The 15,089-nt window shown below is 49.1% G+C and overlaps 4 protein-coding genes across 4 annotated transcripts; 2 read left to right on the forward strand and 2 right to left on the reverse strand.

Moving 5' to 3' along the window:
- Positions 1-26: 26 nt before the first annotated feature.
- On the forward strand, positions 27-2,833 carry T310_0688 (Glycerol-3-phosphate 1-O-acyltransferase; the record flags this gene model as incomplete). The annotated part of the gene is made up of 7 exons (XM_013476438.1): positions 27-582; positions 641-859; positions 917-1,172; positions 1,231-1,909; positions 1,964-2,275; positions 2,339-2,595; positions 2,665-2,833. 7 exons carry the CDS (start codon positions 27-29, stop codon positions 2,831-2,833), a joined length of 2,448 nt encoding a protein of 815 aa, XP_013331892.1.
- A 406-nt stretch (positions 2,834-3,239) lies between these two features.
- Positions 3,240-4,227, reverse strand: T310_0689 (uncharacterized protein; the record flags this gene model as incomplete). Its single annotated transcript, XM_013476439.1, has 2 exons — positions 3,240-3,696; positions 3,746-4,227. 2 exons carry the CDS (start codon positions 4,225-4,227, stop codon positions 3,240-3,242), a joined length of 939 nt encoding a protein of 312 aa, XP_013331893.1.
- A 2,605-nt stretch (positions 4,228-6,832) lies between these two features.
- On the forward strand, positions 6,833-8,826 carry T310_0690 (uncharacterized protein; the record flags this gene model as incomplete). The annotated part of the gene is made up of 4 exons (XM_013476440.1): positions 6,833-6,880; positions 6,934-7,262; positions 7,321-8,218; positions 8,293-8,826. 4 exons carry the CDS (start codon positions 6,833-6,835, stop codon positions 8,824-8,826), a joined length of 1,809 nt encoding a protein of 602 aa, XP_013331894.1.
- Positions 8,827-11,426: 2,600 nt separating this feature from the next.
- On the reverse strand, positions 11,427-14,313 carry T310_0691 (uncharacterized protein; the record flags this gene model as incomplete). Its single annotated transcript, XM_013476441.1, has 11 exons — positions 11,427-11,684; positions 11,862-12,031; positions 12,157-12,236; positions 12,300-12,456; positions 12,569-12,680; positions 12,729-13,079; positions 13,140-13,239; positions 13,299-13,715; positions 13,771-13,937; positions 14,006-14,182; positions 14,245-14,313. The coding sequence occupies 11 exons, from the start codon at positions 14,311-14,313 to the stop codon at positions 11,427-11,429; spliced, it is 2,058 nt and encodes a 685-aa protein (XP_013331895.1).
- Between the last annotated feature and the right edge of the window lie 776 nt (positions 14,314-15,089).

A 15,089-nucleotide genomic window follows, 5' to 3' on the forward strand; every position in this document is an offset into this window, starting at 1 on the left:
GTCCGGTGGAACAACCCCCTGCGAAGATGGCGCCAGGAAAAGACGCGCTGGAAGCGGGCCAGACAGCTCCGGACCTGGAGATTGTGGGAAACCAGGTGACGATCCACCCGACGGGCTTCACCGGCGGTTCGGACACCCAGGATGACGGCATCACGGAGAGAAATCTCGTCCGGCACATGGCGCGCTTTCGCGAAAACCCCTTTGAATTCCTCCGTGAAGTGAGCCTCTTCGTGTCGGGAACGGGATGGCGCGCCTACGACCAGATCATCGGACAGCCGATATTCTACCCGGGTTTCTCGGACAGAATCAAGGGATTGATTCTGGAGAGCCCGATCCTGCGGAACAAGATCAGCGAGCTGGCAGAGGCGCGCTTGAAAGTGGAGGAAACGGAAGGGCTATTGGGCGCGACGCCGGAGGCGATCGAGAAAGCGAAGACTCGGCGCAGGAGCGAAATCGAGGGGAACCTACGAGAGGTGGTCGACACAATGATGGACAATATGATTTGCAAAATGGACAGCAATACGTTCATCAGAAGCGCATACTACCTATGCACCCAGCTGCTCACTCGAGCGTACCACCAGGGTGAGTACACGCTGTGCGCATTTCGATTGCCGCCATGAGGCTGGACTGATGGCCGCAGGGATTCATGTCTCAAGCGAGGAAGTCCTCCGCCTGAGGTCGGTGGCCGAGGAAGCGACCAAGAAAAAGCATTCGATTGTTTTCCTGCCCTGCCATAAGTCTCACGTAGACTACGTTTCATTACAGATAATATGTTACCGCCTCGGCATCGGGCTTCCCATTGTCGTGGCGGGCGACAACCTGAATTTCCCCCTGGTGGGGAGCTTCTTGCAGCATGCAGGTACGGGCTCTGGGGATTGCTGTGTTACCTGAACGGGTCGCGTTGACAATCGCGCAGGCGCTATGTGGATTCGGCGTAGTTTTGGAAATGATCCGCTGTATCATACCGTCGTCCAGACGTACATAGACGTTATATTGCAGCAGGGTTACAATTTTGAGTGCTTTATAGAGGGTGGACGGTCACGAACCGGAAAGCTCCTCTCGCCCAAATTCGGCATCCTCAACTTCATTGTCGACAGTCTTCTGTCCGGCCGGGTTGAGGATGCCGTCATCTGCCCTGTGAGCACGCAATATGACAAAGTGATCGAGACCGAGTATGGCTTCCTGGTTATGTTCTGTCGGCGGCTGTCCACTGACTTTCGTTGTGAACAGATCCTACATCAGCGAACTTCTGGGTCAACCCAAGCCCAAAGAAAACCTGGCAAATTTCCTGTCCTCCTCTTCAGTCTTGTCCTTGAAACTGGGCCGGGTAGACGTGCGCTTTCATAAGCCATGGAGTTTAAGGGAATTCCTGAATCAACAGCTAACACGCTTGGGGCAATCCCCCAGCTCGAACTCGAAGATAACGCTAAACCAGTCCGATCGGGGTCGGATCCTGCGGACGTTGGGATATAGAGTCCTGTCGGACATCAACGCTGTTTCAGTCATGATGCCTACTGCGCTGGTAGGCACAGTTTTGCTGACCCTTCGCGGCCGCGGAGTCGGCAAAGCTGAACTGGTTCGCCGTGTGGAATGGCTGTGTGAACGCGTCCGAGCAAAGGGCGGACGGGTGGCACATTTCTACCGGGCGCCCACCGCGCAAGTGGTTGATCGGGCCCTCGAAGTCCTGGGACCAAAGCTCGTGGGGGAGGTGACTGGTTTGGTGGAGCCAACGTACTATGCGGTGGACCGGTTTCAGCTCTCGTTCTACCGCAACATGACGATCCATCTTTTCATCACGGAGGCGCTGGTATCTGCGGCGATGTATACGAGAGTGAAGCAGGGCGGTGGTCCTGCGCATCAACGCATCACGTACGATGCTCTTCTGGCTCAAGTCTCATTCCTGTCCCAGGTCAGTGGTCCCTTGTATTCTCCATTCTCCGATTCAGTGGCCTGACCATCCTAGCTCTTCCGTGGCGAATTCATCTTCCCTCCTGAAGGCTTGACGGCCAACTTGGATAAGACTCTCCGCGGGCTGGAAAAGGACAACGTCATAAAGGTCACCCGAGATCCTGCGGGCCACCCAACCCACATTGAGCTCAGCGATGCAGAGCGCGAGTGCGGAAGAGAAAACTTTGACTTCTATTGCTTCCTGATCTGGCCGTTTATCGAAGCCAGTTGGCTGGGAGCGGTCTCGTTGATGGGACTTACACCTCCATTCGACGGGCCGTCCGATGTCTGGATCGACATGAAGAAAGCACAGGATAGCGCCCAACTGGTAAGGAAGATCTCTCTCTCTTTAGGGAGGTTGCGCCGACTGACAAAACATTATGATTCGTAGCTCGGGAAAACGCTGTACCACCAAGGGGACCTTTCCTACTTTGAAGCCGTCAACAAGGAGACGCTCAAGAACGCCTACCACCAGTTTGCGGAAGAGGGCATTATTTTGGTTGCGACAAGCAAGGAGCAGCGAACACCGACGACGATGAGGCTTGCTCCAGAGTGGACGCCAGAACGGGATCCGACGACAGGCAAGCTTCTGAACCGCGGACGCCTCTGGGACTTTACTGAGCGGATAGCCATGTCTCGCCGGGAGGGGTGAGTCAACTGTTGCCTTTATATCCGTTTCAGTGTTATCGGAGCAATTAACTAACTGATTCTCAACAGGAAAAACCGCCGGGACGGCGCCACCGTATCCTCTCGCGTCCTCGCCATGACCGACGCCGTGGGCCGAGAGCTGTTCCGCAACGCAGCAGCAAGCTCCGATGCGGCAGACTTGAACGTGTCGTCGCGCAAACAGCGACGAACCAGTATTGAGACGAGGGCCAATCTGTAGATAGATAGGTACATACCTGGCCTTACGAGTCTTGGCATGTGATCCAGCCTAGAACACTATACTATACACACTGTACACACTGTTTGAAACATATGGTTCGTCATTGATGTCTGTCTCTCCCATCTGAATCTGAATGTTGGAAGGGTCCATGTCCATGGCTGTGATTTGATTCAATTTCAATACCCATGCATGTGAGAGTGAATCTTTATTTATGTGAAGTTTTTTTTTGTTGTTGTTTGTAATGTAAGTAACGCGCACACATCCTCGTACAGTTTCGTTTCTATTCCCCTTTTTTTTCACTTCAGGGTCAAGACAGCGAGTGATTGCACTATATTGATGACTTCAAGATTTCCCAATACTCACATTTTTTGCCAAATAAGGAAAAATGACCGCTACCTAAGCATCTTTATTGGCAGTCTAGATCTTGGCCTTGACCACAACATCCTGCTAGGCCTCCGTCACAGCCTGCCAGTGTTCCCGTGGATATCGCTTCACGTGAGCCACATGGGAGGATTCGTCGAACTTGACCCTGCGCACCGCTGACCCACGCTCCTCGGCTTCTGCAGCATGGCTCTCGATCTCCTCCCAGGGACAGATCTTGTCGGACACGGAATAGATGTACAGTCGTTCCGCCGCGGGGTCGATCAGGTGTCTGTTGCTGTTGAGCGATCGTCTGGCGAGCGACAGGGAGTTCGCCCGTCCCAGCAGCAGCTCTGGGACTCCCACCGTCGCTATCAGCCACATCTGGCATGTGAGCTGCACGAGGGTCTGTATCCCGGGTAGCCGGGTGATCGGGAACGCGGTCAGGATCCCGACCGACATAGCGCGAGCCCATCGCCCGGCCTCCGTCACGAAGTGCCCTCCTGTGGGCGCAGAGTCCAGGACGAGCAGTGTGTGCGGCAGCGGTCGCACAAACACCGCGTAATACACCGCGCAGGTGGCTTCGAAGTTGACGAGGCCGCCGCCCGAAAGAACGTGGATGAGAACTCTTTCCTGTCGCTCGGGTTGGCTTCCTTGTCTTCTGTATGAGATGATGATGACGACGGTGACGATGGCGACAGCAGCGCAACAACGGGCGACATCGCAGCGATAGCGGTCCGTCTAGAGTTGAATATCAACTCTTGCGACGTGGACAACACGACGATGATCCTTGCAGCAGGGTAGAATCTCTTATATTCCTCCGTGAATCTGACAAGGTGACGCAGCTGTCCATCGGCAAAGGCAAAGATGACGATCGTGGTCGGAGGAGGGACGGAGGAGGGACTTTGCTCCGAAGAATATGGCTGGGACGCAGGCTCATATAGGAAGATCTTGGGGGTTACGGGCTTGAACCCAGCGAGCTGCTTGGAAGCTTTCTCTGGAGGTCGATCATGACTGTCATGACTATTATCCATCTTGCCTGGATCTGAGGTATTCAAATCTGCTGGAATCAAGAGTTCTGGAGCACTCACATGTGTCAGTAAGCTATTAATTAATCTGTCCAGCTCATCCCATCCCCGCCAATGTACTCAGGCTCATATAGTGGCCAAAAAAAAAACTTTAGCATCATCGTTCAGATTCCAGGGGCTCCTCCTCCAGTAAGAATACACCGTGTGGAGTACCTGCAGCACAGATCATTGGATGTTCTTGTTCTTGCTGATCTACTTGATCTGATCTGCAAGATACCTACCACGGTGGAGAGGCCAAAACATTACTAAACCCGTCTCAAGAATAAATCCTGCTTATTCATCATCATCATCATCATCATCATCATCATCATTTCAATTTATAGTCCGATCTGTCAGTCGCGGGCCAATTGCAGACTCATCAACCTATATAGATAGTGCCATCCTTGTATAAGGAGGCTTAGTAAGAACAGAATTTTTTCTTCAGCTGATTATTCAGATGCCAGAGCTTGCAGTTGCAAGGACAAGTCAGTCGGGCCATGTTGTCAATTGGGATCCAGTTCTTTGTCTGACGCAGGTCACCGAGTGTGGCTGGCTGAATTCACATCATGGATATGGGCCTGGGCCACATGAATGAAGTTCATGAAATTATTCGCGAACTCTGAGATCGGCAAGCTGTTTCCCCGTTTGGGTCCCGGTCCGGGCCGCCTGAGTTCGGGATATAAAACCCTCCAATCAGGATCCAGACTGATGATTTAGTCGTCGGCATTTGAATTGGATTGAATATTCTCCACCAGTTCTTCCATAGTATAAACTCCGCTAATTGCTGGAGCGCAGCTAAAGGCGCAAGTCATTGCTTGAGCATTGTGGTCGTGAAGTTACTTCTGGATTCAGAGGCAGGCCTTTGTTATTCAGACTGCAATTGAGAACCCCTCTTCCATGATATATGATCTGCCGACACACGGAGACACCAGTCCGTGAAGTGTCCGGATTTCGAAGCGTAACGAAAAAAATCCGATGACCTTGCCGTTTCCATTCCAGATTGCGGATGGGCATACACAGTATGCCATCCTCGAGCTGTTGGCTAGATTCTTGCCCTAAATAATGCAAACGGACCCTGATGCAGACCATCATCACTTAAGACCCGCAAGTTCGAGTGCGGACCACAGGTTCTTTCGGCATAATCCGTAAACGGGTTGTCCATGTAGACTTAGGTGCCTATCTGGGTCTCATCTGCCCGTGCAAGTTTCCGAAGCTGCACAGAGTCGCCTCCGACAGTCGTATTCTCAAATGTTTCGTTAACGAACTCCAGCTTTTCATGCAATTTTACAATTGCAACATCAGTGCGCATGATTTCCATGTTGACTTTGCCAATCTCTTTGCAACCAGCGAGCGGATGAAAGAGCCTATTATCATGCGGGAAACCATGCGAGACAGCAGTCATATATCGGTTGTAAAGTCTATCCTGGACTATTAGAACGCCGGATGATGTGAGAGTCTCCTGTGATTGAATCCTTCCAGAACTCAACATGATTCCTGGACGTAAAACATCATACTGGCCGTTGTCGACGGCACCGCCAGTGGGTTGACGGATTTGCCTGGCCAGATAATTTCGCGGACGATCCATTTCACTTTCGAAGGCATCATCCATCCTCTCTGGAACATTCCTGCCGTCGATTTCCGGTGAAATTCGAGAATTGTCTTGTGTGGGGACGGACTGTCATCATTTGTGTCAGTTGTGAAGTAGGATGGGACGTCTGCTGCGGTCACTGGCCATGGATTCGGTGGTAGGGTTTGGAGACAGAAAATCAGGAAATAACTGTCAGCGGCGACAATGCCCCAGGCGATGCCATGGTGACTGGTGATGCTATGTCGAGTCAAGAAACTAAGATGAGAATTTGGAGAGATAGGGGAAACAAAAGAAGAGTGGAGAATCTGGACTTGAAAGGGCAACTGCCAGAGAATTCACCTTCGGGTTGTTCATTCCCTTCCCGAGTTGACCCGTGACTGGCGAGCCAGGATCCTCTGCTCACCAGTGCTATTCACTACTTAGCCACATCATCTAATATACTGGCCTTCAGCAGCCACCTACTCCGCATAATCTGGTGAATTATTTGTGCTTTATGATATACCTGGGCAGATACAGTTCCACATGGCAGGTGCTATTAACCAAACATCTAGTCTGCTCATGCCATCAGAGTACATGTGATATGATTAGAAACGACGACCTAAGACATGGCCTGCCTCTGTGCATATAGCCAGCTATTCAAGATAGATGAGCTAATGTATTCATATAGAAACAACAAGATTGATAGTCTGTTTGAATAGACTAGTCTAGGTGATAGGACAAAAGACAGTTGTAGAGAATATCGAAACATAATGGGTAGGCTGACTGAGGAACTAGGAGTCGATCAGGTTCTATCGCGTTGTTTTGTTTCTGGTGTCCCTTTTCTTCACGCGTGTGCTCGCTTTGTTTTTATCGTGCCTACGCGCTGACAACCCAGACCTCTCCACAGTGAACGAGCACACCACGACTGACGACTGACCTCACATCTCTATCGCCCCAGCACAAGCACGCCCACGCCCATCTAACTTGGGCCAACGATGATCGAAAATGCTCTTAGAGTTCCCCGTAGAGATCGTTGATATAATCCTCGCAGAGGTAGTCTCGTCAGTCCATCTGAAGTCATAGCAACTAACTAGATATCTGTGCAGGTGACAGACAGAAATGATCTGAAGAGCTTATGTGAAACTTGCACAGCTCTCTACAAACTTGCTGTTCCATTCTTGTACAAATCAATCACCGTGAGGGCAAAGGATGAGCTATCTTTGCAGAAGATCGACGTGGAACCATTTTTGCGAACCTGCCACACCCCGATCAATCGCCTTAAGGGTGTCAAGGCCCTTGAAATCACCTCTCAGTTCTACACGAAAATCGGCGACCGGTGTACGCACAGGGATGTCGGAGGTTCCCAGTATGAACTAGTTCAGAACTTGATGCCTCTGCTGAAGGAACTTAAAGAGGATAGTCTACGAAGCTTTACGTGAGATATGCCCTTCCATTCCCTCAGCCTTATTCTAGAACTGACAGTTTAAATCAAGCTGGGACTTGGGCACCTGTATCCCACCCCAAATTCTAGGCCCCTTTGGTCACCTTCCACTCAAGCAAAAGGGCATTGAATCCATACGCCTGACCACAGACGGCGCGTGCGAGTGGAATCTTTACGGCAATTGTCTTATAGACTTGTCGGAATTCAAGAATCTCAAGAGCCTGTCGTGGAGTGGATTGCGTTCGGAGAATGACTTTAGCACGCTTCACGGCGCTTTACAGCAATTCTCGAATCAACTCGTCGAGCTTGACTTGGATCTCATTGACTGGAACACAGTAAACTATTTTTTGATGGACCAAGATGACTCGAGGGACTTCTTTGTCCGAAGGATCCTGGCAATTCCCCCTGGTGGCAGAAAAGGGATGTTTTCTGCTCTACAATTGCTTTCTTTGTCAGGAGTTTCCCTGATCGACTTCCCAGAGGAGATTACCGAGGCATTCGATTTCAAGACGCTTCGCTCGTTGAAGCTACGTCTGTGTCCTGGCTGGGATGACTTCTTACAGCATGCCTGTCAATCGTGTCAACCGATCGCTCTGAAGTCGCTGGAAATCCAGATTACTGACGATATTGAGGACAACTTCCGGGACACAATCTCAGAATTCCTGGAGTCATTTGAGGGTCTTGAAAAACTCTTCATTTCTACCAATTCGGCCAGAGATCCTCTGGACCTTTGGTACGCAGCACTTCACCACAAGTCCACCCTGCGCAGATTTGTCCATCACGTCAGAGGAGGAGCGAGCGAAGACGGGTTCAGCTATGAGGATATGGACCGACCTGATCTATCGTTTACTCAGAAAGAAATCAAGTCGTTTGGTGGTTGGTTCTTAAATAACCCTCTTCATAAGCTCGATCTCGAATGCATCGGCTTTTCTTGTCGTCCTCAGTATTTGGTATGGAAGCCCCACGCCAGAGACTCACTCGTAGTGTTAAGTCAGCTAACAGTTGCAATTAAATTTTCAAACAGGAATCTCTTATCATTCCATTTATGCAAAAGCGCACGTTGAAAGTGTTACACATACGGCAATCAGGGCCAGATCTGGAAAACTATCCGAGCTGGGCTGTACAATGTGACTATTTCGGCCCAGACTCGGGTCTTTCGGAAGAGGAAGTAGATCCAATTCAAACACCATCGGAAGAAGAAGACGAAGATCGTGACAATGATGGCATGCCAGGACCAAGCAAGCACAAGAATAGCAGCAGCAGCAGTTCATCGTCCGACGACGAGTCTCCGAAACTCAAACGCAAGTTCCAGGACTTCGCCCATTGGGCATTCGGACCTCACGGCATCTCATCGCTTCGTATCATTGCCTTCGGCGACTTCTCCTACGGAGGACGATACCACCAGCACAACATCCTGCTTTGCAGAAACACTTCCCCTGGGTATTTCGGTCAGAATTTCCGCCACCTTAACCAGGAGGATCGAGAGCTGTGGGATCTCCTTGAGGAATACTCGGATGTTCTCGAGGCTTGCCCGACTGGTAACCTTTTTGAAGACTGAGAGGATGAAAAGTCTCTGTGGTGTGGCGTGGTGTCGGCAATTGTTGCTCTCTGACTTTCTTTCCTCTAGCGTCCTCACCAGTTTGTTGGCCAGGTTGACCAGGTTATTCAGCCTGCGTGTTTCATTAAACCGGATTGTTCGCTTGATGAGACTGTATTAACCAATTGCTGATTTCTATTCTGCTGTTGATGTTTTGATGTTTCTTACAAGTAGAATCTATCTACCTGAGAAATCGCTGCCTGAATACGTGGTTTTTGATGCCTTTTTTTTTTTCCCCGTAGCCTTTGCACATCCCCTTGACGATGCTCGCCGCCATAACGATGGCCACTGAATTACGTGAACGGAATCCCAAGGCTGAAACTAGACTCCCAAGATCGAAATTGACGTTTGTTGGAAGTTGATTTCTTGCTTCTCACGTCCCCGTAGCTTGCAGCTGCCAGAATAAAGGCGCCTATCTCGGGCTGTCTATTCCCATCGCCCCATTTCGACAGGTGGCCTCCAAATACAGATAGATCACCGAGGAACCTCCCTCTACAGATTCTGCTTGTTCTTTTCATTCTTTACCTCTCAATCCTTCCGCCTTTTTTTCTTCTGTGTGTTGAGCTCTTTCTTCGCCTGCCTCGTATCTCAGTATTATCTCTCTTTCAGCTATAGTGGCAGGTTTAATCCTTTTCATTACTAATATGCCTAATTGCTGCTGTGCACCTCTGCCTGATTAACGAATAGTTTTGCTAGACTAGTAAAAATATAAGGAGCTCTTGCCAATTAAGAGAAGTAAATATGGATGTTATATTACAATCTCAGTTTGATCTGGAGACATAGCTAGACAGGTCTTACTATATATGTCCGTCTTCTTGAGACCGAAGTTCTAGAGGGTTGAGAAGGCGCATTCTCGACGCGTGGGTGGTGGTGGGAATCAACAGGATCGCATGTATTAATATAATAGGGCGGTTGCACATTCATGGGGGCGTAAATTTTGGCAAGGCTCTCCCACCAAGCAAATCCATGGGATCCCTGTAGCACTGCCAGGGTAGTGTTGTTTACGAAAAAGACTTTTTTTTAACGCAAGGCTGACTTCTGGTTAACTTTCTTTGCGTTCAGGACATCAGTTTTGACTATACAGGAGGATGTCCATCTTTCCAGGACCTGTGACTCTCTGTTCTATTAGATATCCATTCACACCTTGTGACCACTGAAGATGTCTGAAGATCTATGGGAAGCGAAAGTTTGAGACTTTGCAAAGTCCGGCTTCCATGACGGCCAATTATGGATCCGGGGGGTGATTCACTCCCTAGTTGCGAGGAATACCGCTCATTTACACCAAAAAGACTCTGCCTTTATTATGTCCATTGAAGACTACCTTGAAAGGTGTCAAGTGGTTGGTTCTCTTATATCCCCAGACAGTGCTTATGCTTTCGATATCCGGAAGGACAATGCGATCGTTTCGATCCGCGGCTGTCCTCGCCTATCGCTTATACAGGAACTGGGAAAGAATCTCAATATCCAACCAGAGCACCTATTAAACCATCTTACTTTTCCGGATTGTTTTCAAATTCGCCCTCTGAAATCCCGGCAACACTTGTCCGTCGTGGTGCGGATGGTGACTTTAGGCCAGTACGATGTGGACGGCGACACGAGTCCCTCTGCCAAATTAGAACAAATCAGGGTGGATCGTCGCACAGAGGAGCACAATAGAAGCTTGCTCCAAAAAGGCAGCCCTGGAACTGAGCAGTGTCGCAAAGTGAATATTCATGGGTTAGACTACTTTTCGTGGAACAGCAAGTCACCTTCATCCCCTACGACATGGCGGAGCATTCCTGGTCAGGCATCATGCTAAACGACGCCAATCCAGCCAAACAGCGCCGTGGTATGCTCTGAATACCAGGGCCTCACCGCAATTCTTCCCCATGACTCGTTTGGGGACTTGTGCCCTTGGTCGATCGAACGGTGTTGATCATGCCAGGGATGGAGAGCTCGGCGAGCGCGAATATTTCGTTCCTGACCCCTGTGAATCGCGAGCCAGCCGGGGTGAGTCCATGAATCCGACTGATCGAACCTTGTGTCTCGCGGACCCTTTTGTTTTTCTCAGCGACCTTCTCGATACGTCTGCACTCTGTTGGACGAGACTCCTCAGCTTCATGGAATAGTGACTGAACATCGGGACGTCGACGCCGAAGAGAGGGTTGATATCCTACGCAACGATAAACAAGTCCTGGATCGTACGGATATGTATTTCAGCACAGTAATAGAACTGATCGATCAACGCAAGTCCCTGGGTTGGCCAACGTGCGCCACACAGGACGGTCAGAGGAGAGTCGAAGTCATCGCTAAACGTCTGAAGGGGGATTTCGAGCAGCTCCGATCGCGCGCCAGGACGCTGTCGGAAATGCGTACCCAGTTGATCCAAATCGAAATGAATACTATCAGCATCCTGGAGTCAAAGAAGGGGCTCCAGCAGGCCGAACGGGTTGGTCTGTTAACATTCCTTGCCTATGTGTTTATTCCGTTGACCTTTATTTCTTCGGTTTTTGGAATGAATGTTACTACGTTTACCAGTCCCAATCCGCCCTTGTGGAAATTTTTTGCCTCGGCGATACCCTTTACGTTGATTTGCTTAATGATTCCTCTCTGGCGAGAGATTCGCGATTTGTACAAGATTTTGTATAATAAGGTCCAGCTGTGGCGTGGATTTCGTGCGACTGATTACTGATTATCTCGTTGTCCCTACTTGATCGCATGGTTGGTCTGTCGCTATTGGATTTGTGAATTTTCATTATGTCTTGACAGTCTTGATTCATCTCTGCAGCAAACCTAATGAGACCCAAAGTATCCCGAACTCTATTCAACAATCTCGTAGGCTATTGCCATAATTTGCATTCATGTATCCTACCTTCACAATTTGTGCGGATACTTTAATTGTCAAGCCTCACCCTCGGTGAATGGGGGCGACATGGCGATTGTTATCGCCCAGAGCGAATGGTCGGGGGCCCAGGGAGCACCCTCGTCGGCCAACCAGCTTTCTCGAGAGCTCTTACAGCAATTTGGAGAAGCATTAGGTCCGAACCTAGATGGGATGTTGTTAACTCATATTGTTTCTTCAGCCCCCGCCATTCGGTCTTTGTTTGCTCACCTGGAGCTATCGAACCGACGATTGGAAAATATTCAGTTCTTCCGGAAATTCTTGACTCATATGGGTTTTGACCAACTGGGGTTAACGAATGAGCATTTCACTTAATTTGTTTTGGCTCTCTCTCTCTCTCTCTTTCCCCCCCCCCCCTCCCCTTTTCGAAAGACTGAATGATTTTAGTCTTTGGAAAGACCTTGACGTACTTGGTATTACTAATTGAGGAAGGCCCAGCATAGAGGCGAAGAAATCCTCATCGTATCCACCGTACCAGGCAGGTCCAGTGCTAGTGTCGACGTTAGCCGGGGTACAAAAGAATTAGATAATGAAGAAAATGCACTGTGCTCACTTCTGTGGTGGGACAATGTCTCGATAATTAGGCCCCGGTCGGCCAAGAGGGAGTATCATAATAGCCTCAGATGCTCCAGATGCGTCTCTGGTGAGAATGTGAGCGTCGATCCAATTCTTAAACACCTCCGTTTCTTTGTCTGCTTGGGCTCTCTGCTCTTTGGTTATTTTCGCACCAAGTTCCCTAATAAATAACATGTCAGAATTCTACACCGTTTCTGCATGTCTAAAGATCGGATAAAGATGCGATTCAGGATGCAAAAAACTGACCATCGTCTACTGTGATACGGGCTAACATATCGTGTCCAAAAAGGTTTCGATGTTCTTCCCGGAAGTTGTCGAATGAGTGGAATCCATCATGGAGGTTTACATATTCCACCGTCTACATGCTGTCAACTAGGAGGCTCTGTGATTCGGAGAACTCACTTACGTTGTTGAGATAGTCCGTTAGAGGTGTTGCCCGTAGATCTTCCGGGGCGGAGCGTGTCCATTTCTCCTTGAGGGAGATTTTGGTGTGGGAGATACCGAGAAATTCTTCCAAGATACCGATAAATTCTTCCGTCATTTGTTGCTGTTTAGGATTTGGGTACGGGAACCAGTCGGTGGGATAGAGAATCTTCTTCGGTAGCTGTTTTTGTACAAAAAGAATTAATTCTGCGGTCTGGCATTTTTCTAAGGGGAGGGGGGAACATGCCTCCAGGCCTGTGGGCGCATGCAAGCCAGAAGAGAGAAGAGCTTGACGGATTTCATCGGCACTGCGTCCCAGAATGCCGAATGTGTCCTAAGGCCTGTATACCAGTCAGTGAGAAACTTTTTACAACGCCGCTCATGAAACGCTCACGGAGCATTGGGCACCATTTCCTCCATGGGCAAGGCATTCCAAGTGACCCGGAGTCCCCAGACTCCGTGAGAAGCTGCTGGCATTCTCATGCTTCCGGTAGCTGTTTGACGAAGCTTAATTAATGTTGACTGTTCGTCCTGAATTACAGATAAAACTCACTATCGGTTGCAAGGCTCAAGTCCAGCCAACTGTATCCTCCTATCCTCACCACTTGAGCTGCCTGACGGGCCTTGGTAACCATCTGTTCTTGCATTCCAAGGAGGAAAGTAATCGATGCATTTTTCAGGTGGTATCTCGGCACCAGCATAAGCAGAAAGTTTCGTTTTCCGTACAATAATGGCGCCTTGATCGATTAGTTGCTTGACGAAGCTGGAGGTCACCTTTTGCACTCCGTAGCAAGCAGTATAAGATCGGCTGCCGAGGGTAGTCACAATTCCATTTAGATGCATGTTATCTTTGATTGCAATTCTCATCCCGTTTAAAGGTCGTTTGTCTGTTTTGGGATAGTAGAGACGTGATGGCACTGCTACGACTCTGTGCAGTCCTGTGTAAGCGGCAGCCTTCAAAGGCTCGAACCTGACAGATCATGAGCATTTAAGTTCAGATTCGGTGGCAGCTACAACGCTCTCACAAGTATGGATCATCACTGGGAATGACCGACGACACGAAGGCTGCTAGACTGTCTTCATAAAGTCTCCAAACCTGATGCAATCCTTGCCGGCTGGCAAAATATGGTCCTTGAGGCAAAACGTCTTTCCCCTCTGATTTGTCGACAAAAAGGAGCGTGCTTGATCTTATCTTGAGATAGTCTTGGACGTCATCGGGCAGAGTTGGTGTGGGAGTTGCCGAATGCAGCATTGGATCACCAGGATGTTATTTATGAGAAATTCCGTGGAAAACACATCGTCTTCAACGGCAAATCGAGAAAAGGAGTTTTCCAGAAAGTCTACAGAGACCTTTGGGTTTTCTGCATGAAGTACGACAGCTGGAGTTACGGTTTCTCTCTCGCCAAACTGTCTTGAGAAATCGGAGTGAAAAGGTTCCTGTGGTCAATCTAGCGTTAGTTTTCACTGGCTGGATATTTTTCTAATACTGGGAGACAAACCTCGACCCTACTCCTAACAAAATAGGCAACGGATCCCAACTGAGCAGTAATGCTTTGCTGAAGTGACATTTTGGCTTTTGATGGCGGTCTGTGGCGCGAGGAAGCTTTCGAACTAAATCGTAAACAGGCAGAGAAGGACGATGCCAATGATTTCATCAACGAATTTATCTTGGCCAAGTTCATCTAGAGTGAATAGATGGTATGGACATTCAGGATGATCCCACCCTCGTTTCCCCGCTGCTGTTTGCCATCACATCACTTCGATTAACGAGTAATATTTATCAACCATTTGATACTGCTACATTATCAACAAATCAAAGTTACAGGGCAAAGCCGCGAAGCAGTGTGGGGTAAGTGATGTGGTGAATGGCCACGGCTGAAGCCTTGCGCCCCCCTGGCAGTTACACACTGTGTATCCTCCTGATCTGTGTGCAGGGCCAGCAAGGCTATTGAGGCAGGGTCGTACATTCTGTTTCGCTGCTTTAAGCGCCTGGGGTTGGGGGGGGGGTAAAATTTGCATTTATCTGCTAACAAAGCTCCTTTTGTAGTCTGACTGCCCGGCATTGATTTATTGTGTCCATAAGGATATTGCCGACAGGAAGTGGAATTGATATCAGTCAGACTAGGGGTTCACTAGATAACCTAGGCTTTTTTTGTGCCCCAGTCTGTTTGACAAATTTCCTAGATATATACGGCATTTCTTTGTTTATATGTACGCTTTAGCTGCTTCTAATTTTGATAGAGCAGCAGGTACAATACATATTACACTGCTTTTTATTCAGGTTATATATATTTCTGCATTCATAAACAAGAGCGACTCATAACAATATTTATTCTTCCTTTGT

The sequence above is a fragment of the Rasamsonia emersonii genome (assembly GCF_000968595.1).
Source record: "Rasamsonia emersonii CBS 393.64 chromosome Unknown ctg1118621759958, whole genome shotgun sequence".
Classification (NCBI taxonomy): domain Eukaryota; kingdom Fungi; phylum Ascomycota; class Eurotiomycetes; order Eurotiales; family Trichocomaceae; genus Rasamsonia; species Rasamsonia emersonii.